General features: G+C 40.4%; 1 protein-coding gene across 1 annotated transcript; it reads left to right on the top strand.

Annotated features, from left to right (window-relative positions):
• The first annotated feature begins 1,375 nt into the window (after positions 1-1,375).
• On the top strand, positions 1,376-22,002 carry LOC128754753 (complement C3-like). Its single transcript, XM_053857590.1, has 43 exons — positions 1,376-1,552; positions 3,334-3,529; positions 4,147-4,309; positions 4,773-4,849; positions 4,931-5,019; positions 5,161-5,243; positions 5,312-5,399; positions 5,477-5,579; positions 5,711-5,831; positions 5,902-6,017; positions 6,226-6,372; positions 6,587-6,683; positions 6,772-6,863; positions 6,940-7,122; positions 7,259-7,414; positions 8,652-8,781; positions 9,354-9,422; positions 9,773-9,970; positions 10,047-10,170; positions 10,506-10,594; positions 10,671-10,810; positions 10,916-11,128; positions 11,200-11,263; positions 11,327-11,416; positions 11,483-11,689; positions 11,850-11,925; positions 13,810-13,969; positions 14,045-14,140; positions 14,365-14,515; positions 15,799-15,884; positions 16,151-16,228; positions 16,300-16,455; positions 17,205-17,267; positions 17,359-17,440; positions 17,623-17,671; positions 17,985-18,075; positions 18,133-18,222; positions 18,290-18,392; positions 18,472-18,561; positions 19,195-19,287; positions 19,356-19,439; positions 19,632-19,776; positions 21,710-22,002. The coding sequence occupies exons 1-43, from the start codon at positions 1,425-1,427 to the stop codon at positions 21,849-21,851; spliced, it is 4,998 nt and encodes a 1,665-aa protein (XP_053713565.1). The 5' UTR covers positions 1,376-1,424; the 3' UTR covers positions 21,852-22,002.
• Positions 22,003-22,381: the final 379 nt, after the last annotated feature.

The following is a 22,381-nucleotide window of genomic DNA, read 5'->3' as shown; positions in this document are numbered from 1 at the left end:
TGTGTTGAAATGGCCTTCTGTAATAACGTTGAAAGCACTTTAAACTTTTATTCAATGACTTTGTAGTTATCTAGACGTAGAAAAATGTTCCACCAATGTTTTATTAGTAGCAAGTGCAGAACAGTGTCATTTGAATATTCTAAATGTTTCAGGGATGAAATTTGGGCATCACACAATAGAACTTTTTTTTCCACAATGTAGCGTGGTATCAACGAGAGCATATTCAGAAAACATTTTAGAAATGTTTTCGGGATGTTATTTAGATCCCATTTCATCAAAGGTTTTCTACAGAAGACTCCTATGATATGATATGTGAGACATTTTGACCTGCACATTAAGAGGATGTTTTGGTGGTGTTGTTCCATCAAATGTTCTTTTCCAAAATCTCCCCTCGTAGTTTCGTGAAAACAAAGTCAGAACATAAGCACAAAGCAACACTTGGAAAAATGTTTACAGGATGTTATTAATATATATATACAAAACATAAGCAGGCTTAAAACATTCTGACATTGTCAGGGGCGCCCTCGAGTGGTGGTCCATTGGCATGGTTGTTTACATAATGAATGAAACGAAACCAAATACAATCTAAAATAGATCTTCATATGGCGCCCCCCTTTCTATTTCACACATTCACTTGACCATATATTAATAATTGAATTGATATATTAAAAAAAAACTAAACAAAAAAAACATCAGTTACATGGATAGAGATGAACAACATTTTTGGAATGTTTTTAGAAAAAGAAATTCTGGATTGTTGTGGGGACATGAGAACTTTCAGCTCAGAACATTTATATTTTTGGTAACATTCTCATCACAAAATATTTTTAGCTGAGTGTCTTTCGACCATTGCAAACTGCTTTTAGTTACATGCAGATGGTAATTTGTGATTATTCAAATGATAAATCATGACCCATTTAAACATTTATTTTCATACTGACACTATAACAAAGATACAGACCGACCACAGTTGAAGGTTGAACTCTGAAAAGGTGTTCTCCACACTTCTTCATGGATGGCAGAGGCAGGATGGATACTTGACGAACACTGTCAGACGGGTGAGTGTGCAAACCCAAGGAGCAAAATTTTGATTCAAGATCTTCACACAGTCGACTTGTATTTAACACTTGAGTTTTACCAACATTTGTTGATGTAACACACATGTATGCTTCTCTTTTAAAAAATCATTGATGATGATTTAGAAGTATTATTTCCCAACATTTAGTAAAAGTAGAAAGCTTTGGTTTCCAATAAGCATCGTTTTCATTGATTTCTTCTATTTTTTTGGGGTTGTTTATTCTGTCCACGGTCAAGAGCCTTTATCAAAGGTGTTTCTCAACTGCTGCTGGGAAGTCATGTGAATGCGCTTGCGTGAGTTCACAGGGAGGAGGATTGATGGAATCGCCACGGAAGATAAAACCTAGATGCACCAGAGGTGGACAGATTCCATGACAGCAGCTGGACATCACAGCAGGATGGGTGGAAGTGTACTGTGGCTGCTGGTGCCTGTGGCCTTCGCCTGCTTCTCTTCTCTGGCAGAGGCAGCTCCTTTGTGAGTGTTGAATTAAAGCAGAAATAAATCAGATTTTGACATGAACATATTATTTAGAGATTTTCTGTGATGGTAGGTTTCATATTGAACAGTTAAAAAATCACAGTCTGGTTCTCCAAAGTATACAAGTACAGCAAACCTCTAGACAACGTAACTTTCTCTGGGCGACCCACTATACCTGTGCGTGTCGACACAGTGTTGGGCAAGTTACTTTAAATTAGTGACTAGTTACAGTGACTAGCTACTTCTTTCCAAGACAACGTTTGGAGGAGAATAGCTGTGGAGATTGTATATGATGACGTTGTGTGTATGATCAAGCTCATGTAAATTGCTGGCGTTGTACAGAGAACCGGGTCGACATCGAAAGACGGATAAATACAAGGGTCGCCCCACTCCATGTAAACTCGCTGACAGGCAGAGCTCTGTGCAGCCATCAGTGCATCAGGCTCTGTATGCCTTCAAGAGTAGCTGCATTTTTCCATTAACACACACCCCTCTTCCACACAAAGCTTCTTATCAGTCTCATTCAGTCAAATCCAGCGATATTCCATGCAAATTCCATAATCGGTCAATTCCGTGATTTTGTGATTCCGTGATCACGGCACATCAGGCCCTGTTATTTGCTGTGACTTGTGTGCACCAAATGTTGTGCATGGAATCGCGTCACCACACACACTCAATATTCGCATTATGAATTTTCCGCAATTTTGTGACACTTATTCACGTTGGGGTCAGCGTGCAAGGACCTGAAGTCAGTTATTTGTTACTTTCAACGGAACTAGTTACTCGGGAAAGTGACGTTTCTTTTGTTGTTGTTTTTTTTTGCTCTGAACCCTATGAAGTATTAATATGTTGCCTGCCTAACTGAAGAGCCAGAGAGGCCGCCAGTCCTCTGGCTTACAGGTCCTATAAGACCTGCAATAATTCCAATCCTACCACAAGTGTAATGCGCCACCTAGCGACCTGAATATGCAGTGGCAGTGTGGGTCATGTGAGCGCAAGAGAATGAAAAAAATGTAAAATGCTGTATGCTGAATGATTTCCACATTTATTGTAGCCATAGAAACAAGCATACAATATATTTCTTGCAGTGCAAAAGTTTTACAGTGCCACAGACCATTTAGCTGCTGTGGAAGTCAAATAGTAATAGTGCCAAACTGGTGAAAGAGTTCCAGACTGAGCAGTGCAGGGTCAAAATCTGCTTCTACTTTAAAACAGGATCTTTATCAGGGGATCAAATGGATTACACATTGTTTGTCCAGTCACCGCTACAGCAAGGCAGTCTAGTCTAGTCTAGTCCAGCTAAGTTGGTCAAACCCTTGATGCTCTTTCCAAGACAGTGGAAAGTCCAAATGAGGGAACAGAACAGGGGTAAACATGGATAAAACAAAAATATGTGAAAAGATGAAGAGATTTCCATATTTTTATAAATAAATGGTCTTAATTTTTTTGATCACTTCAGTAAATGGTTCTGCAAAGCATTTCCTTTCTTGCCTGAGCGCAGTGAGTTCTGGAAAAAACTGCTGCCACCTGCTGTTCCTTTGGGCTTATTGCTATCAACCGTACTTAAGGTGATAATAGAGATATTGAATTATAAAGGTGAAATGAATGTTGGGAAATGATGTTGACTATGACAAATACATTCAAATAATCCTTTTTTTCCAATCACAGTGTTGGTAACAACAAGCGTGTCAGTGAGGGCCTGCACTCCTGATTTTCAGGTTTATTTTATTTTAAAAGTTAAACAATGTTAATATTATGGGTCTTTTCTTGCTCTGCAGGACGCTGATGTCAGTTCCCAGCATAATGCGAGTGGGCTGGCCTGAAAATATCTTTGTGGAGTGTCAGGACTGCTCTGGTGGTGAAATCAGGGTCAATATCGATGTCAAGGATTTTCCATCTAAAGCCGACATTCTTGCACAGACCACGGTGAACCTGAACACAGGAAACCATTTTCAGGGACTCGCAGCAGTTACGGTAATGTGACACAGCCATGGATTTCCTCTGGTCAATGTCATCAAGTCAAAGTATCTTTAAATTGGTCAAGTCTACTCATCTAGACATGCGTTGATGCAGAAGCCAGTAGGTAAACCTCTAGAGTCATTGAGGACCACATTTGAGAAAACCATCCACATGATAGTGAGACCTTTACTCTAGCCATGCCCTTCTGCTTGTACGAGGCTCGGGTTACGGAGATAGCATAAAAGGTCAAGAGCTTCAGATCTCACTCCGACAGCTCCTCTGTGGAAATACCAAGAAGCTTCCGAACATGGCCTCATTTGCATGTCCCAGGTCCGTACCAGAGGTTGTGTCATACAGAACAAGTCAGTATCAACTGGGATGCGTGCAGCAGGCATCCTGACATGAAGTATCTGGCTTCTCTGAATGAGGGCGAGAACGAGGTTTTCAGCACTAACAACTAGCAGATAAAACACATTTTCATTTTATCTCCAGGACCATTGTGCATGACACTGTACCGATCTGCCAGTCCCACAAAAGAACAAGAATCCTCTCAACCCCAGAGTTTCTGATGTCACTTTAGTGCTTTCCTGGCTTTCTTTTGCAGTCAACATCTCTCTTTCTGGTGGTTGCAGATCCCTGCCGAGGGCTTCAGCAAGAATCCCAATGCAAACCAGTTTGTGTACCTTCAGGCCCAGTTTCCTGACCGACTATTGCAGAGAGTGGTCATGGTCACTTTCCAGGCAGGCTACATGTTTATACAGACTGACAAGACCCTGTACACACCCAACACCAAAGGTAAGACCTGCTCAGCAAAGGTTCCCGCTAGTTTCTGCTCATCGACTCTTGAGAGCGGAAGTAGTTTGTTAACACATATATTAACAGTATCAGTTCTTGCTCGGTCAACGCAGGACACTAGAAACTGCTTTGCATAACATCAGAAGGTGGAAGTCTGGAGTCAGACTGAAGAGCCACACCATTTTAACACTTGCCGTTGCACAGTGCGCAGGTCAATTTCAATTGGGCATGGCAGTGTGATACAAACAAGACCATGTGGGATGATCTACTTCTGATACCTACTTCTTTGCAGAAATGGAAAGAACTGAACAAAATAAACTCAGTTAATGGGATTATATTACAACTAGTTAACAATGTGGTATGTCTTTGTTTAAGATGGCTTTATGTGTGGACATTTGAAAACAAATAACAGAAAAAGTGCCCACTTTTTGAGTTGTTTACAGTTGTTTATTTCTTGTTTCAGTCTACTACAGGGTGTTTGGTTTGACGCCCCAAATGGGAGCTATAGAAACAAATGCATCCGTGGCCATTGAGATTATGGTAAAGAATATTACATTCGAGGTTATTGTCTTTTTTGCTGCTCACCAGTTGCTTGCTTTGTCTTTTTTTGATTTCTTGAAGACACCTGAAGGACATGTTGTGCATGATGATCAAATCGCTCTGAATTCGGGGTTACTGAATGGTGAATATCAACTGGGTGAATTAGTCAGGTAGGTTTTTACTTTAAACATGCCCATCTTGTGACCTCACCCGCATGCTGAAGAATGAACAGTCTCAGAATCAGTAACCCAGAGATCTGTTTATTTCAAACACTCAAGTTTCCTCAAAGTCTCGTCTGTTCTCTTCTGCAGCCTTGGAGTGTGGAAAGTTGTCACCCGGTTCCAGGACAGCCCACAGAAAAAGTACTTTGCAGAGTTTGAGGTTAAAGAATATGGTCAGAACTTTATATCACCCTCATAAATTCGTTGCATGCAAATCAAATACATTTTTTTTCCTCTGCAGTGCTCCCCAGTTTTGAGGTTAAACTGACAAGTCCGCGACCATTTTATTTTATAAACGAGCCTGAACTTACTATCGACATCCGAGCCACGTATGTAAAGAACTCTCCTTACATTTTTGCGATTAACTCTTTGAATGGTTGTGATATTGGTTTGATATAATGTTTAGGTATCTGTTTGGAAAAGAAGTGGAGGGCGTCGCATATGTGATATTTGAGATCGACGCAGAGGACCGGAGGATCGGTTTGCCAGGTTCACTGCAGAGAGTTCAAGTAGGTTTTGCTTTAATGCACTGAAAAGTTGGGTATGATTCCAGACTCCCCCACAAAAACCCTCCCCATGCTCTTGTCCCTCCTCACGATCCCCCTTGAGGTCAACTCTTGGTCTGACCTTGTCTCATCAGATCGAGAAAGGCAAAGGCACAGTGACTCTGAAGAGAGAGCACATCACCCAAACGTTCCCGAACATTCAAGAGCTGGAGGGAAAATCTATTGTTGTTGCTGTCAGGGTGCTGACATCGACGGGTAAGAGAGTTGCACGGACCATCAAGTCCTCAGCAAAACTGAGGTTTGTATCTCATCCTATCTTGAACAGGCAGTGACATGGTGGAACAGGAATTGAAGGGGATTCTAATCGTGTCATCACCGTACACCATCAACTTCAGAAGAACGCCCAAATACTTCAAACCGTCACTGTCTATGGATGTTTGGGTGCGTTGTGATCCCGTCTGGTTTGAACACCATTTGTTGATTTCCCATACTAATGGCTGTAAAAATGTTGTGAAAAAGTGTTGGATCTCAATTGTAATTTCAATATTGATCGGACAGTTTGATAAACTGGCTGAATGGGTAGGAAGGCCAGATAGACACACAGAAAAAACTGTTTTCAGACTTTTTACTCCTTTATCCTTATTGCAAGGTTGAAGTCCTCAACCCGGATGGCAGCCCTGCAGGGAACATTCCCGTTACAGTGAATCCCGGCGAACAGGTGGCCGTTACCAATGACGAGGGCATTGCCAAGGTTCCAATTGATACCGCTTCAGATGACTCAAGACTGAGGATCAGTGTAAGTCTGAACATCTCAACTCTTCTTAACACTCCTCATCATCATATCATGAGAACCAGTGTTTGTATTTGTTTTGTGGCTCAGGGGACATTAACCTGATATTTTGATTTAAATAAAGATAATTTTTTATTTATATTCATAATATTTTTTCTGATAATGTTGTCCAGCCCTGTTGAGTACATGAGGCATATTCTTGTTATTTCGGACTATACAGGCAGAAACAAACGAACTCAACATCGAGGGCCACCAAGCGACAGCTACCATGGAAGCAACAGCCTATCAGTCCAACAGCCGCAACTATATCAGCATTTGTAAGATAAAGTCCAACACAGTCTTCTTGACGATACATTACATATTCTCTATGACAAGCAATAGTGCTGAAATTTACTTCATTTAAAGCGGTGAACACAGAAGCCAAGGTGAAAATGGGAGACAACATGAAGGTCACTTTGAAGATGAACAACAAAAACAACATTGACATCACAGTCCTGGTGAGAGTTGGTGTGCGTCTGAATGAAACTTCTCTTGAGTCGTAAATCCATTGTGATTCCTGGATTTCTTGTGTAGCTGATGAGCAAGGGACAGCTGGTGCGCTCCATCCGCAAAAAACAAGGCAAGACAAACTTTGTCATTCCCATCACCAAAGAGCTGGTGCCGTCCTTCCGAATCATAGCTTACTACCACGCTGCTGCAAATGAGCTGGTGTCTGACTCCGTTTGGGTGGATGTTCATGACACCTGCACAGGGACGGTAAGCGTGGTTCAACATATTGTATCTGCACTTGGAAATTGTCGCTCATGAGCTCCAGTTTGAGCAGCAACAGAGTGAATTTCACACCTATTTTATTCTTTGATTGAATTATGTTTCGTGTGTTTCTCTCATTTAGCTGAAGCTGGAAATAAATGGTGGCTCTAATCACTTTGAACCCAGCGTAATGTTTGGTCTGAAGGTGACTGGAGATCCAGGAGCAGCTGTGGGACTGGTGGCCGTGGACAAAGGAGTCTACGTTCTTAACAACAAACACCGGCTCACACAACAAAAGGCAATGTCTTGACTCTCTCTTCTGAAGTCTGAAATTTCTTGAGCTGGTGGAGAGACAAACAGTATTAGTCATGTTTAGAGCAATAAATGGACAAATACCAGATCATCTAGATCATCATCAAGTAACTCCTGATGAGGAGGGGCAGAGAAGAAAAAAGAACTTGTATTAACCACACTCTCGAACCACACTCTAGAACCACACTGAGACAATGGTCCCTGCAGTAGTTGGAGTGAAGATGTGGAACTCACTGATAAAGGAAATGACAAACCAGCACAACACGATGGTTTTCAAGAAGATCATCTGACACAGAAACTGCTAGATTACTCTGGGAACAAATGCTTATGATTCAAAGTAACTGAAGGTCAGCAACACATACTGTACAACACATACCGTAAAGGTCTGATACAAACACACATTTGGGAACATCACTGACTCGTACGAATGTTGTCTTGGTAACAGTCAAATCATGTTTTTCTGTGATCACATCACTTTTTTTGTTCTCAAAATAATCCTGGTGCTCGCTCAACGTGGCACAAGCACGCGCCCAATCACTGAGCCACCACTTGAAGTTGTCTGCTCTCATTGGCTGAACTCCTCCACCAATCACAAGACGTTACAATTGACAGGAAGGCGGGTCTTGAGGAACTGAAATAGTAAGTTAATAAAATTCTCACAGCGGTAGCTCAGTAGTTTTGTAACTGCATATGGTTGAGCGAGAGAATCTGAAGTTGAGCGAGAGCGCACGACAAATAACCAAGACACATTCGTACAAGTCGGTGGCAGAGATCTAGCTCCATATAATTCCTCGACCAAAACATTTCTAGAACTCAGGATCTTGTAGTCAGCAAGAGCAGGTGACACATCTGAATCCATCTGTTCGAAATGCGTCTTTGACCACTGGAGGTCATGCGCAGTTGAGACCAGCAACCCAGCCGGCATTTTCATGAAGAGTACATGCTCAGATTTGAGTTTGTTTTTTGGGAAAGGAACAAGCGGCAGCTGCTCCAAAACAATTCACAACCAGATCTGTTAAGAAATGATGTTAGGAGACAACACACAAGTTACAAGTTGGTAATTAGTTCATGATTGTGTTAAAGTAGTTACATTATTTTAATGAGACAAAGTGGTAAAAGTGATGATTTAACTGTTTTCAATGCAATGGGATTTTCAACTTTTGAAAATGAAGATGTTTGATCTTGAGAAATGTCAGTGCTTTGAAGCTCCCTCTGATGATCAGATTTGGGACCTGGTGGAGAAGCATGACACTGGCTGTACCCCTGGTGGAGGGAGGGATGCCATGAATGTCTTCTATGATGCAGGACTTCTTCTTGAGTCCAACACTGCGTCTGGAACCCAGCACAGGAAAGGTAAGCAGAGAGAACCTCTCTTTCGAGATTGATGACACATTTTTGAGGTTGATACTTTTGAAATAGTTTTGCCGTTCTGCTCAAAATGTGACCACAATGCAGAAGAAATGGTCAAGCCCATCGAGGGCTCCTTCGTGTTGACCACCATGTGTCACTCACTAAATTTGTTGTAGTGTGTTATGTGGTGAATACAGTCATCCACTTGTGTTTAGATTGGTAATTGTGATTTGTGTTTTTACAAACCAGTATTCGTCAATATATGGGTCAGTTTGGGATGGTTTGTGTTTCTGTATATTACGCTCTGTATGTGTGCATGAGGTTGAGGGAAGGATACTGGAGAGGAAATGAGCATCAGAAAATGAGTGTCACTTCATCGTATATGTCAAATTTGCGTGTTCCCATCAAACAGTAGTGTAACTGATGGAAACACTCAAAAACCAACCTATATGTTAATAAAAACAAATAGTTCAATTTTCTTCATTCAAGCTCAAAAGAAATATAAATATATATAAATATATATATATATAAATATAAAAAGATTGTTCTTAAGTTTCACTCTGCTCCTGTTTCAGAGTTGAAGTGTCCAACGATCAGCAGGAGGAGACGATCCCTGACCCTGAGAGAAGTCACAGAAAGTTTAGGTAAACATTGTGATGTTGAGAAAGTATGACCAGGCCACACTTTAGATGAAGGAACATTTACTACTCTAAGTAAACTATTCATACGTGTATTCGCAGCATATGAGTCAAATTTTAACCTGGTACAGCCAACAAAATTCCACTCTAAACGACACCATAATTACCATAATTACCTATTATTAACTGTAAATGAACAAGTAGTTTATTAGTATTATGTGATCCCCAATCTGAAGTCTTACCCAGTATTTCATTAATTTCCAAATATGGTAAGTTGTAGCACCTGGACAGAAAAGGTCAGATATGTTTGTTTATTGTTGCACTTACTCACTCACTCACGCGACCTACGTGGCCAGTGAGTTATTTTACAGAAAAGTTGGAGAAGGAATGTTGTCAGGAGGGAATGACACAAACCTTGCTGTCATACTCTTGCGAGACACGGAGCGAGTACATCACAGACGGACCTGCTTGTGTTACCGCCTTCGTGTACTGCTGCACACAGTTAGAGAGCCAACGGCCTGAGATGAAGCCCAACACACTTCTACTGGCTCGTGGTGAGACAAAGACACAAAGATCAGCCACATGAAGTTCATCTAACATTATTCAATTGGATATATTTACGTGTTGCAGTTGACGACGATGATGACGACAGCTACATAGACAGTAATGACATTAGGTCTCGCTCCAAGTTCCCTGAGAGCTGGCTGTGGACATACATCCATCTTCCAGCATGCGCCCCAGGAGAGCGCAAGTGGTGAGATGTCAGGAAGTTATTGTTGGTGATTTTGACCATCCTAACATTATTAATCCATCAAACACTAACATCAAACTAAGTTCAAATACCATTGTACTCCAAAGTTCTTTATTTCGAGAAGTTGCACAATTTCTGATTATTATTAATCATCTGAACAGTTGTTGCTGCCAATATTTTATTTTGTTTAATTTTCTTCACTCTAGAGGATCTATAAGAATAGAATTAATGGGAAAATATTCCCCCTCACAGCTCCATTTCATTTTGATGACCTTAAATTTTTTTTTGTTTTTATGTTTTTCATGGTCTATGGGTGACTAAAACATCTTTTCTTTCAGTAAAACAAAGTCTATTGAGAAAGATTTTCCACTCCAGGATTCGATCACAACCTGGCAGGTGACCGGCATCAGTCTGTCCAAAAGCAACGGTGAGCACTTTTTTATTCATGTTTTTTTTTTATCTGTGACTACCTTCATACCAATTTTCTGTATCTGATCTTGAAGGAATATGTGTCGGTGATCCACTGGAGGTGATCGTGGAGAAGTCATTTTTTGTTGAACTCAAATTGCCTTATTCAGCTGTCATTGGGGAGCAAATCGAAATCAAAGCAATCCTCCATAACTATCGGGACAAGGGTGCTACGGTAGGTCACTGATGCAGGACAGGGATGGATTGCATTTAAGTTTCTTGGAGATCCATTAAAAGGAGACCTCTTCTCATGGTGTCCTCCCGATCTGCTGTCTTCAAGGTGCGAGTGGATCTTATAGAGAAGCCGCATGTGTGCAGTTCAGCATCCAAACGTGGGAAATACAGGCAGGAAGTGACAGTTGGACCACAATCCACCAGATCTGTCCCATATGTTATCATTCCCATGAAGGAAGGAGAGCACCAGATCGAGGTCAAAGCTGCTGTGAGAGACACTGAGCTCACAGACGGTATCCAGAAGCCGCTTCGTGTGGTGGTGAGTGACCACAAAACAAATATTGCTTATAGTTTTAGTAAAATTAAAATGGTGTTGTCAACCCTATCCAGTCCAGAGGCGTTCTGGAAAAATCTCCTTTGATAGTGCATCTTGATCCTGCTAAAGAAGGTGTTGGTGAGTGAAAGGCTGCTGCACACTCTTCGACAGTATCACTCTGACTGGACACTGCTTCTCTAGATGGCAAGCAGACGATATCTCTCAACAGTGGAATCCCCAAGAAAGACATCGTCCCAAATTCACCCACCAACACATATATCTCAGTGACAGGTGAGGACAGGTTTGTGTCTTCACTTTGAATGGAAAATAAGATTAAAAATAACTTCCTCTTCACAGGCAGAGAGGATTTAAGTGTCGTGTTGGAAAATGCAATTCGAGGAACCGCAATGGAGCGAATGATCTCCCAGCCATCAGGCTGTGGAGAACAGAACATGATCGGCATGACTCTGCCTGTCATTGCGACCTTGTACCTGGACAGAACTAACCAGTGGGAAGATGTTGGCTTGACCAAACGTGATGAAGCATTGCAACACATCAAAACAGGTAGGTAAACCTACATGACGCAGTGGCAAGAGAGTGCTATATGTACAAGTTCTTGTCTCAGAGGCTGAAGCCATCTGTTGATGCTAGCAGATCTCTTTGTTGTGTTTATCTTTAGTTACAGTTCCACACTTGTGTGTGCCTCATTGCTTGTTTTTTACAGGTTACACACATGAGCTTAAGTATCGTAAAAATGACGGCTCTTTTGCTGTGTTTGAAGAGCATAGCAGCAGCAGCTGGTAAGCTTGAATTTTAACCACCTTTTCCAAGGATTCAAAATTACAAAACTGGCCAGTAACCATTGTTAGCTTTTTAAAGAGCCACATCAGGTTGCATAAATATGAATTTCCCCACTGTGGGACAAATAAAGGATATATCGAATGAAAACATTTTGTTTAATATGTGGCACATACTACACGTAAACCTGCAAAACTGTCACTTAAATCTCAAAATGCTTCGGGTGGATTTAGCATAAGTGAAAAAAGAAAGAGCAACATGTATTAATCCTGTGCAGTCTGAGCCATGAAACAGTTGACAGGGAGCTCCAGGTCTTGAAAGCTGAGTGTGAGGAACCTAGTGGAGCTGAACCCATGTGCTTGAAACACACAAAACAATAGAAGGATCAGAAAGCATGCAGCAGTCCTACAAGCTCATGGATAAATGCTACCATAAGCTCAAGCACCAGAAAACATATTGTCAGGTGGTAGAACGTGAAGAGGAGACACAAGACAGAGGCCTGGAATCAGCAGTTTTCACAGCAGCACTTGTGAGCATGTGGGAACCACGATTGCTGATTGGTTCCAGGTCTCTTTTGCATGCATTTGTATTACAAAGAAGATATACATTTTGTTTCTCATTATATATTTGAATTGTAATTTTAAGTTGCAAAAACACCCCTCAAGGGGTGAAAATACAGCCCTGCACATTGATTGGTCAGGGAGGGTTGGTTGCTGACAAAAACACGTTCTGAGTGTCTTTTGAATGCTTGACGGATGCATTCCTCAGGTAATAGCTGCATTTACGAATGAAAAAGAAATGCTAGTTGTTGCCCTCAGAGTCGTCAGTTTGGATTAAGGGTCTTATCGACCTCAATTTGTGAGATTCAAGCACAAGGGGGCACACTAATAAACACTTGCTACAAAAGCTGATTTTACTGGTGGAGCACTAAGGGCCTGTAATAGTTGGCTCACGAATGCTGGCACCAGAGTGAGATGAAACTGCTGTAGGTGGAGCGGAGGCAGAGGTGCTTGAGCCAACTGTCACTCCACAGTTGCATTTTGCAAGCGCACTGTGGACTGCATTCATAATGTATATCCATACTGTATAAAATCACTTGGCGAGAATGGCAGGAGAAATGGGAAGTGTGGCCTGACTAAAGCCTCTTTTGTCAGTTTTATGCCGGTTACGAGAGAATTGACAGCCCTGTGCTAACATGTTAGCATTCTCTGCTATCTATGCAATCAATGGCTGTACTGGGCTGTACAACCGCCGGGGAAAATAGCTGGTTATTTATCCAGCTCCCACGGCTTTTATCTCCTGCTGCATCACTGAAGCAATTTAGCCCCCCAAACATTCCTGTCAGAACCTGTTGTGGCAACTTTTATTGTACATAAACTGCTTTGTATATTTATAAAGAATGAATAGTACTCTTTATAAATACACAAATTTAACCACGGTCACCACTTTCATCAAATGTCGAAACGATGATGCACATTTTTATTTATTTATTTCAAAATTAATGAACTACAGTCAAATGAATCGTATTGGTTAAACAATATAAATCAGAATGGTGATATAAATCGAATCAGCACCCAAGTATCTGGAAAATATTGAAGCAGGCCAAATGGATATCAGGCGTTATGCATTTGGCCTGCATGTGAGCGATGGAACATCTTGTGTGTCGTGTCTGCCTCTGAGATGTAGAAACCTCTCTTTCATGTGTGTGTAAACCTCTCTTAAATGAAGCAAGTTCCTATAAATTCTGCGGTTGGTCAATATGTGTTGAAGTCAAGATGGAAATAATCATCCCACTGTCAGTGTTGCTGACTGCCTGCGACAGTTCAACCTAAGTGTGGCTGAACAGGAGATGCTACATGTGTAATCTGTTTTGTCTCCTCTGAAAGGTTGACTGCTTACGTTGTCAAGGTGTTTGCCATGGCAGAGAGGCTGATTCCACTGAAAAACAGTGACATTTGTGATGCTGTCAAGTATCTGATCCTTGAGGCTCAACAGCCTGATGGAATGTTTAAAGAAATTGGAACCGTAATCCATGGAGAAATGATTGTATGTATAAAACTACAGTCACACAACTCCATCCTTTAGCTCACTGCTAAAAGCCTGACTTGCTGCTGTATGCAGGGAGATGTGAAGGGCGGAGATTCAGATGCCTCCATGACAGCGTTTGTCCTCGTTGCATTGCAGGAGTCTCATAGACATTGTAATGCGTCAATTGGGGTAAGCTTTTTATTTTAATTGTAACTATGACATTCATGTTCATTATTTTGCTTTCATCTTTGTCAGCATCATCACAATCATCGTCATCATCAGCAGCGTTAGCATCTGGTGTTGACTATTCAGATATCAATGATCATGATGAAGATGATGAAAAAAAGAAACAATTGATTTCAGAAGAGTCTGATTCTAACATGGTGTGGTTGTTCTTTTCATTGACTTGGCAGAGTCTACCAGGGGCAATAGAGAAATCCATCACCTTCCTGGAGAAGCGCTTGCCGTCCCTCACTAACCCTTATGCAGTTGCCATGACGTCATATGCTTTGGCCAATGAAGGAAAACTGCAGAAGGATGTGCTCTTCAGGTTTGCAGCTGCAGGTAACGTGATAGTACTTTCGTGTTTGCTGAAAATCAGAATAAATTGATAATGCCATGGCTCGATATAAACGCTAACAAAGCACTGACAGAGCAGAAACCTTCGCCAAGCACTTTTAGTCCATTTTTTTCCTTCATTCCCGACATATTTTTTCTCCCAGTTTTTCAACTTCGTCAATTAAAACTTGCACAGTTAAAACCCACAGAGTATTGTCACATCCTATATCTATCACCTTTCCCTTCATACGATGTCACTAAGAATTAACATCTCTTATTTGTAATTTTGTCATTCTACAATATTAGATGATTTTTAATACCTGTGTTCGCTCGCAATATTCACTTTCTGCCGATTTGTTGCGTTGTGGGTTTTTACATGGCCATCAACTCTCGCTTCTGTTTTTGAGGGAGCTCCATGTGACGCCGAGTACTGTTCAGGCAGGAATTCAGCCTTGAAAAGTGACGTGAATCTATATATAATAAAACACACAGTGTGTGTCGACATTTCTACTGTAAAGCAGCAATTTTAATGTTACAACATGGACTGTAGCTCCTGTGACACCAAAGCTGAGCGTGCTGGAGTTCATGATAGTACTTTCAATTGCACTTTCAACACAAGAAACTCATTCATTCGCTTACACCCAGCCCTGATGAGATTTTTTTTTCCCTGATAATAGTTTTAAACATGGTTAATTCAGGAAAATTCAAGAAAACACCCAATAAATACACTATTTGTTACAGAGACGCGAGAAGCTAACCCCAGGTTACATTATGGAGGCGCTACTTCCGCAGATTTTTTAGTACCGGGGTCTTTTATGTTACATATCAGCATATGCATTTAAACGTTTAAAATGAAAGCTTTGGCAATGGTGTCATGGAACATGTGCTGAAAAAAAATCCCAATCTAAAATGGATGTTATGATATTATTAATTACTAGTATCTGTACTCGGTATCGGCAAGTACTTAAATGTCAGTACCTGAAAAAAGTGATATCGGGACAAAACCCCAAATATGAATCCCTAAATCTTGACAAACCGTACATTTTACTATTAGTTTTGTTGAAAATATTTTCCACACTTGATCTTTCTTATTATTAATATACTTTGTCATCATTTAAATTTGTTTTGCATCCTGCCTAGTTCCTAAGTTAAAGACCTGCATGTTTATATGAACATGTGGCCCGGCTTGAATCTGCCAGTCCAACTTAACCTCATGAGCGGAGCCTAACAATGACAGCATCAACTGGATAATGCTCTTTGATGAACATGCATTAACATGTCTCCCTCAGACCGGACCCACTGGCCTACTCCAAAGGGGCATGTCTACTCTCTCGAGGCCACGGCTTATGCTCTTCTGGCCTTAGTCAAGGTCAAGGTAGGTGGCTTAAGTTGAATTGGGCTGGAACTGAATTAAAAACAAGACAAGCACTCATGAGAGAACGTACCTCTGCCAAGTCACTCATTTCCACCCACAATGTGATTGTTTTTTTTTTAACAGAATATTTTTGCCCTGAATGAATTTTATCAATATTATTTGCAATGAGTTGGTGTATATATATATATATATATATATATATATATATATATATATATATATATATATATGAGAAAAATCAACATTCCATAAACTGTTTTGTTCAGGCTTTTGAAGAAGCCAAACCTATCGTGAGATGGTTCAGCCAACAGAAGAAGGTGGATGGTGGTTTCGGATCCACTCAGGTAGCCCTGAAACTTTCCGTGAAACCTTTTGAAACAAATGATGATCTTCTGTCTGCTTTTCTTCCCAACAGGCGACTATCATTGTCTATCAGGCCGTGTCGGAATACTGGGCCAATGCAAGAGAGCCACAGTACGATCTGAAGGTGGACCTCATGCTGCCAGGAAGGTCCTTACCTGACAGGTTCAGTCTTAACAGAAGAAACCATTTTGCAACAAGAACATCCAAGGTGAGAACACACAGCAAGAGCAGCTCCTTCCTGTCTGCGGCGATGTTATTCCTGTGGTGAACATAGTGATGTAATCCTCTCGAGTCTCAGCAGTTCCTTCAAAAAACAATCTTTTAATTTCCATGGAGATCTTTACCAACATAAATGATGAAATCTATCATTGATGAAAACACGAATTAAGAACAAAAAAGGCAGTCGATTTCACTTGAATGAGCGGTAGGCTATATTCTTAACACAAGAGGGCGCAATTGTACAAACCGATATTGATGGAGGCAGTGGTGATGCGGACCACAAGTGAAAAATGTTTCTAAAAATGGCGAGGTATGTCTAAATGCAGGATAAGGTGCTGCTGAGCAGAGAAGATGAGTTGTTCGTTTGTTATCAAAATAATAAATGGTTAGGGTTAGGGATAGGAGGGGAGAGGCATTCTACCCAATCGGAATTGAGGAAGCTTTACCTTCCTCTACCTTCTTAGTTTCACAAATTCGCTGCCCGTTGAGTGGGCAAGGCAGGCAGGCACTGTAGGTATGGCATCATTACCATTGCATCAATACAATGACATTCAATGTAAAACGTAGCACTCAACAAGGTGTAACTTTGAAAATACAAACATTAACATTTTTATCACAATATGAAGCCTCTGTATTAGTATGTAAGATTTGCCCAAAAGGGCCATTTAAAATAGGTTAAAAAAAACCATCAACCCATTCATCTATAACTTCATAATCCAAAAATATATTTGCCCACAGTTCAACGAGATAAACAAAGACGTGGATGTGGTCGCGACTGGCACAGGAGAAGCCACTCTGACGGTCCGTGAGCACCAGCGTTATTAATATGGTCCTTTAGCATCACTGTATTCTCCTCAACCATTCACTGAAGTGTATCTCAATGTCTGTCCAGATGGTGTCTCTGTATTACGCCATACCAAAAGAAAAAGAAAGTGACTGTGGGAAGTTTAATTTGTCGGTGCAGCTGATCCCAGGTAAGGGATCGTTCTTCCCTCGCACCACACCATGTTGAGAACACAGTGTTTAATAAGCAGCAACGCCTTTAACTCTCATGTTTCTCTCCTTATTCTGTTCCCGTGTTTGATATTTTTAACCTTTAGTTCTGACGAAACACTGTAATGAGAGTTGATGATGGGCTGCTCTTCTTCTCCCCCAGACACTATTGAAGGCGATGAAGAAATTCTCAAGTTGAGGATGGATGTTTTGTAAGTACAGACCACGGTTGACTTTGCAGCTCAGTTGAACCCAAAAAAAGTCATTGTCATGAGACTGAAAAACAATATCAAAGATATTTGATATTGAAAGTTTGAATCAAGTCAACCTGACTAATAATAGTCAAAGAAAACCTTTTGCTTCCTATCCTGAAGGTTTCATCAGTTCTGATGAGCTGGCTTGGAGTTCAGGCTTATATCAGGCCAGCTGAATGGGCAAAGGTGTTAATGGACAGGAGTAGAAGCAATCCAGTGTGATGGATGACAAAGGTTCATCCATCACACTGTCACCCCTCCCCTCTGCCAGGTACAAACATCCATATTTGGATGCAACCATGACAATTTTGGACATCGGCCTGCTGACTGGCTTCGTCCCCGAAACAAAGGACCTGGACGCGGTAAGACAGCATGTACAGTAAGTGTGTGCCGATGGCAATAACTGATTCTGTATCTAGTTGGTCAAAGGAAGGGCTGCCGTTATTTCAAAGTACGAGATGAACAAAGGCCTGTCGGAGAGAGGTTCTCTCATCATTTACCTGGACAAGGTTGGAGATCCTGCCGGTGTCTCTTTCTGTCCTCGGACTGTGACTCACTGATACCGCGTCTCTGTAGGTTTCTCACAAGCGTCCAGAAGAGATCACATTCAGGGTCCGTCGCACAATAAAAGTGGAAGTTTTACAACCAGCTGCCGTGTCTGTCTATGAATACTACGACCGTGAGTGTCATTGCACGTGTGCAAGCGCACGTTTTAGGATCAACGATTCAAGATTTTGACACGAATGTGATTATTGCAGAGACGCCATGTGTGAAATTCTACCATCCGTACAGAAGAGATGGAAAGCTGCTCAGGCTCTGTACCAAAGATGAATGCAAGTGTGCTGAAGGTAGGCTCAATCGTACGTGCATTTTGGCAGGCATGTGCTAGAAAAAGGGCGCATGTTATGAAAAAAAAATCTGTTTCTTGGATTGTTTTGTTTAGATTTACAAACATTCTTAAGATTTCCCCATTAATTTCTATTACCACATGGCCCCCATCCACATGGACAAGTTACTAGTTTTTAGTTGCACTATTATTGTTATTATTAATAATAATTATACTCCCATGTGCTTGTCCACTTTTGTTAATAAATCTTGTGCATTTTTTTCACCTACAAACTATGCTCCAAAGGAGGGGTTTTTCTATCATCATTGATGTTCTTTCAAGTTTTTCATAAAAATGTAAAATATAAATGTTATGATGCATGAACTGTGGCGTTGGAAAAATACACAACTTCAGTGGCAAATGTTGACCACACCCTAGGTGAATGTAGTTTTGGGTAGCGTTATATAGCGACAATGAGTCCCCAAAATACCTCCACATTTGAAGTGACAGAGCTTGAAATTTCATTCAACAGAGTGCTCTCTGCCATCGCTGAGTCGTTTTTGCATATTTGCCAATGACTGCAGTTGAAACTCCTAAAGCGGCCAGTTGCTGCCTGGTGCCAAAATGCTGAACTGTCTGCTGTTTTCATCTCCAGAGACCTGCAGTATACAGAAGAAAGACAAAATTGACAACAATCAGCGACTAGCCAAGCTGTGTGAGAGCACAGAGACCAACGTCATAGATTATGGTGAGTAACAATGATTTGTACAAAAAGAGTACACTCATGGAACAGATATAAACATTTTTTTCCCACAGCGTACAAAGTGTCTGTGGAGTCATTTTCCGATGCTTTGTCCACCGATGTTTACACAATGAGAATCATGGAAGTCATCAAAGAAGGTGAGTGCAGCTGTTTTAACAAACCTCTGTTTACTGTCACAGGTTTGTTCTAGTAAGTATCTATGAAAGTAAAATAAGGCTTCAATAATAATGCATGTTGTGCATTTAAGAATATAAGCAGCTTCCTGACCAAAGACACGTTGTTACATTTTGACTACCAAGCCTGTTTTCCGTATTTTGGTGTCATTTCAGGAAGCCTGGACTTGAACAGTCAAGGAGAACTGCGCAAGTTCCTTGGTTATCCATACTGCAGGGAGAATTTTGATTTGCGTCCTGGACAAACCTACCTCATCATGGGTTCATCCAGTGACACGTACAAAGATGATACGGATGGAACGTAAGTTTCCGATTTGTTTCACTACATGTGGATCCTCAATGACATTCTGTTGGGTGTATCATATTACCACTGTTACCAAAGTTACTTTGAAAAAGTAATCTGACTGCGGATTACTCGAATTAAGGAAGTACCTTCGTTACTTTACCGATTACTTGACATCACAAGTACATTATAAGTTACTTTTCAAGTTACATTTATCAGCCGACGACAGCTCTTATTGCCTCAATATGACATTCCTATGGCCAATTTGTGCTTGTGTTCTGAGCATTTAGTTTTTTACCTTATATGTGAGCTTTAAAACTGTTAACTTGTCGATGTTTGGGGTCTTTTTTTCATCAAAATCTAACCATTGTGAATGTAGTATCAGTATTTTATTGACACACTGTATAAATACATTGGACCTAAAATCGCACAGACGAAGCAAAAAAACTGACTATTAAAAAAGGTCCTCTCCCGATAAAATACAAAAAGGAACCTTTTTAATAAATTAGAAAGCAAAAACAAGTCTCACTTTCAGAAATGTGCACAAATAAATACAAAATAAACATGAGGTTTCTTAATTTGCATACTGACAGCGAGAAATGTTGAAATAAAATAACATGTTGAAATAAATAAATGTAAATATACACAGAAATAGCCCCATTCTTCGACAAAAATGAAATCAGATATTTATTTATTTGGACATTTTTACATTTACTGTTCACATTTATTAATGTCTTTATACATTTAGTTATGTATTTATACATGTATACATTTAACATAATTTATAAAAATAATGAAGAAAAGTGTGGATGGCTAAATTTATTGCAGGTATTCTTTACCCATCAAGATGATGTTTAAAAAATTGAGTCCTTCCTTCTTCCTTCTTTCTTCAATCGGTCATTTTTGCACATCTGTGGACCCTGTCGGGCTCATACTGTCATCTGTAGCAGGCACCAAGTAGTGAGTGTATTTTCAGCTGGAAAAGCACCTCTCACCTCACTCCTGTTTACAGGAGTGAGGTGAGAGGTGCTTGACGAGGCTGGCAGCTTGACGTGTCTCGCACATGATGTTGTGCAGCAGAGGAAGCAAAATAACTGGATTGGACTGAACATGTGAGATTATTCGTTATTGAAAAAGTGGTTATATAAAAGAAAAGCATTGCTAGTGATCAGTCTGAAGGACATATGTGAACAGGAATCGCCCTAAACCAGAGGTGGCAATTAAATTTCGGAAAGGGCCACATTAGAAACGGTTGTGAGGGGCCTACATGCCAAAAGAAAGACAGCGATGACTACCACACATGATGGAAAAATATCTATCAATATATACGAAGTAGCAAGGACAAAGAGTAAATATGCCATGAAACCTATTGGAATTTTTCATTTTATATGCAGTTAATTGGAATATAAATAAACTATGACACTGACATCAATTGATGGTTTGATCCAGGTCCCATCATTAGACTGGTGGTTCAGGATTTCGGCTGTGCCAAAAAAATGGATTGACATAATTGTGATTTTCATTTAGTATGATTCAGAATCGATTCAAAATGTCCCGAAATCGATTTCTATGAAATAAAAACATCTGCTGACTGTCGGCTATTTTATCACAACTATTATTTACTAAACTATTTCAAATGCAGACGCCTGCACACCAGATATGTTGACCTCTGATTAAATTTATACATCATTTGCACAGCCTACAGTAATATCCTTTGTTAAGCACAACGCAAATGATGCAAACACAATTAAAAAATGACACTAAGACTGTTTCCCTGCTTCAAAATAGTAATGATACCTTTTACATCCATGTAAAGATATAGATGTATTCAAATTTGAACCTGTCCTCCAAGTACAGTCGCAGAAAAAGTTCTAGGACACCCTTAAATTCCCCTGTTACACAGTGTCAGTCGTGGTTCACTTCTTCATCATGGAGCTGTGTTTTGTCTCAGGTACCAGTATGTGCTGGGGGAGAAGACATGGATCGAATACTGGCCCTCACCCACCGAGTGTCAGGAGGATTTGTATCTGATGGTGTGTTCTGGCATAAGGCTGATGGTCAGCAAATACCATCGCGAGGGATGTGAGCAGTAATGTGTCTTGTAAGGAAATCAAACAAGAACCATCTTTAAATGACGTTGCTTCCCTAACTGTGTTGTGTGAAGTAAACATCAATGCTCTTGCAGATTGTTGTCATATATCGTTTTTTTTTTTTTTTTTGTGTGTGTCTTTATGAAATCACTTACATATTGTTACGTTTCTTGTTCGAACTTTGCTCAATGAAGAAAAAATGCTCTTCATTTTTTTGGATTGATCTTACTTGTGTGATTCATTCCTGTTTAGTCTTATTTTATGTAAAAAGTGTCAATACTATTCTGACTGATCTGTTTGGCATAGCCATTTAAGATAATTTAAAAATGGCCAGAAACTAAATACAAGATATTATACTTTAACATTGATTTGTATTGATTTAGATCAGGTGCTACCATTTACATTTGTTGTGTCCTTATCTGTCATTTGTGAAAAGGTCACAAATATTCGCGAAAGTACACCAGTCTGACAAAGCAACTGTGCACAAAGCCCACCAGTGAGACTTTTGGACATTCCCCGGAACCCTGTTCTGG

Source organism: Synchiropus splendidus, chromosome 2, assembly GCF_027744825.2.
Source record: "Synchiropus splendidus isolate RoL2022-P1 chromosome 2, RoL_Sspl_1.0, whole genome shotgun sequence".
Lineage (NCBI taxonomy): Eukaryota > Metazoa > Chordata > Actinopteri > Syngnathiformes > Callionymidae > Synchiropus > Synchiropus splendidus.
This window is presented reverse-complemented; position numbering and strand designations above follow the sequence as displayed.

Coding starts and splice junctions, on each gene's coding strand:
- LOC128754753 (XM_053857590.1), top strand. CDS start 1,425: ATGCACCAGAGGTGGACAGATTCCATGACAGCAGCTGGACATCACAGC. Junction 10,171..10,505: donor GCCCCAGGAGAGCGCAAGTG/GTGAGATGTCAG, acceptor CTTTTCTTTCAG/TAAAACAAAGTCTATTGAGA. Junction 17,441..17,622: donor GTCGGTGCAGCTGATCCCAG/GTAAGGGATCGT, acceptor CTTCTCCCCCAG/ACACTATTGAAGGCGATGAA.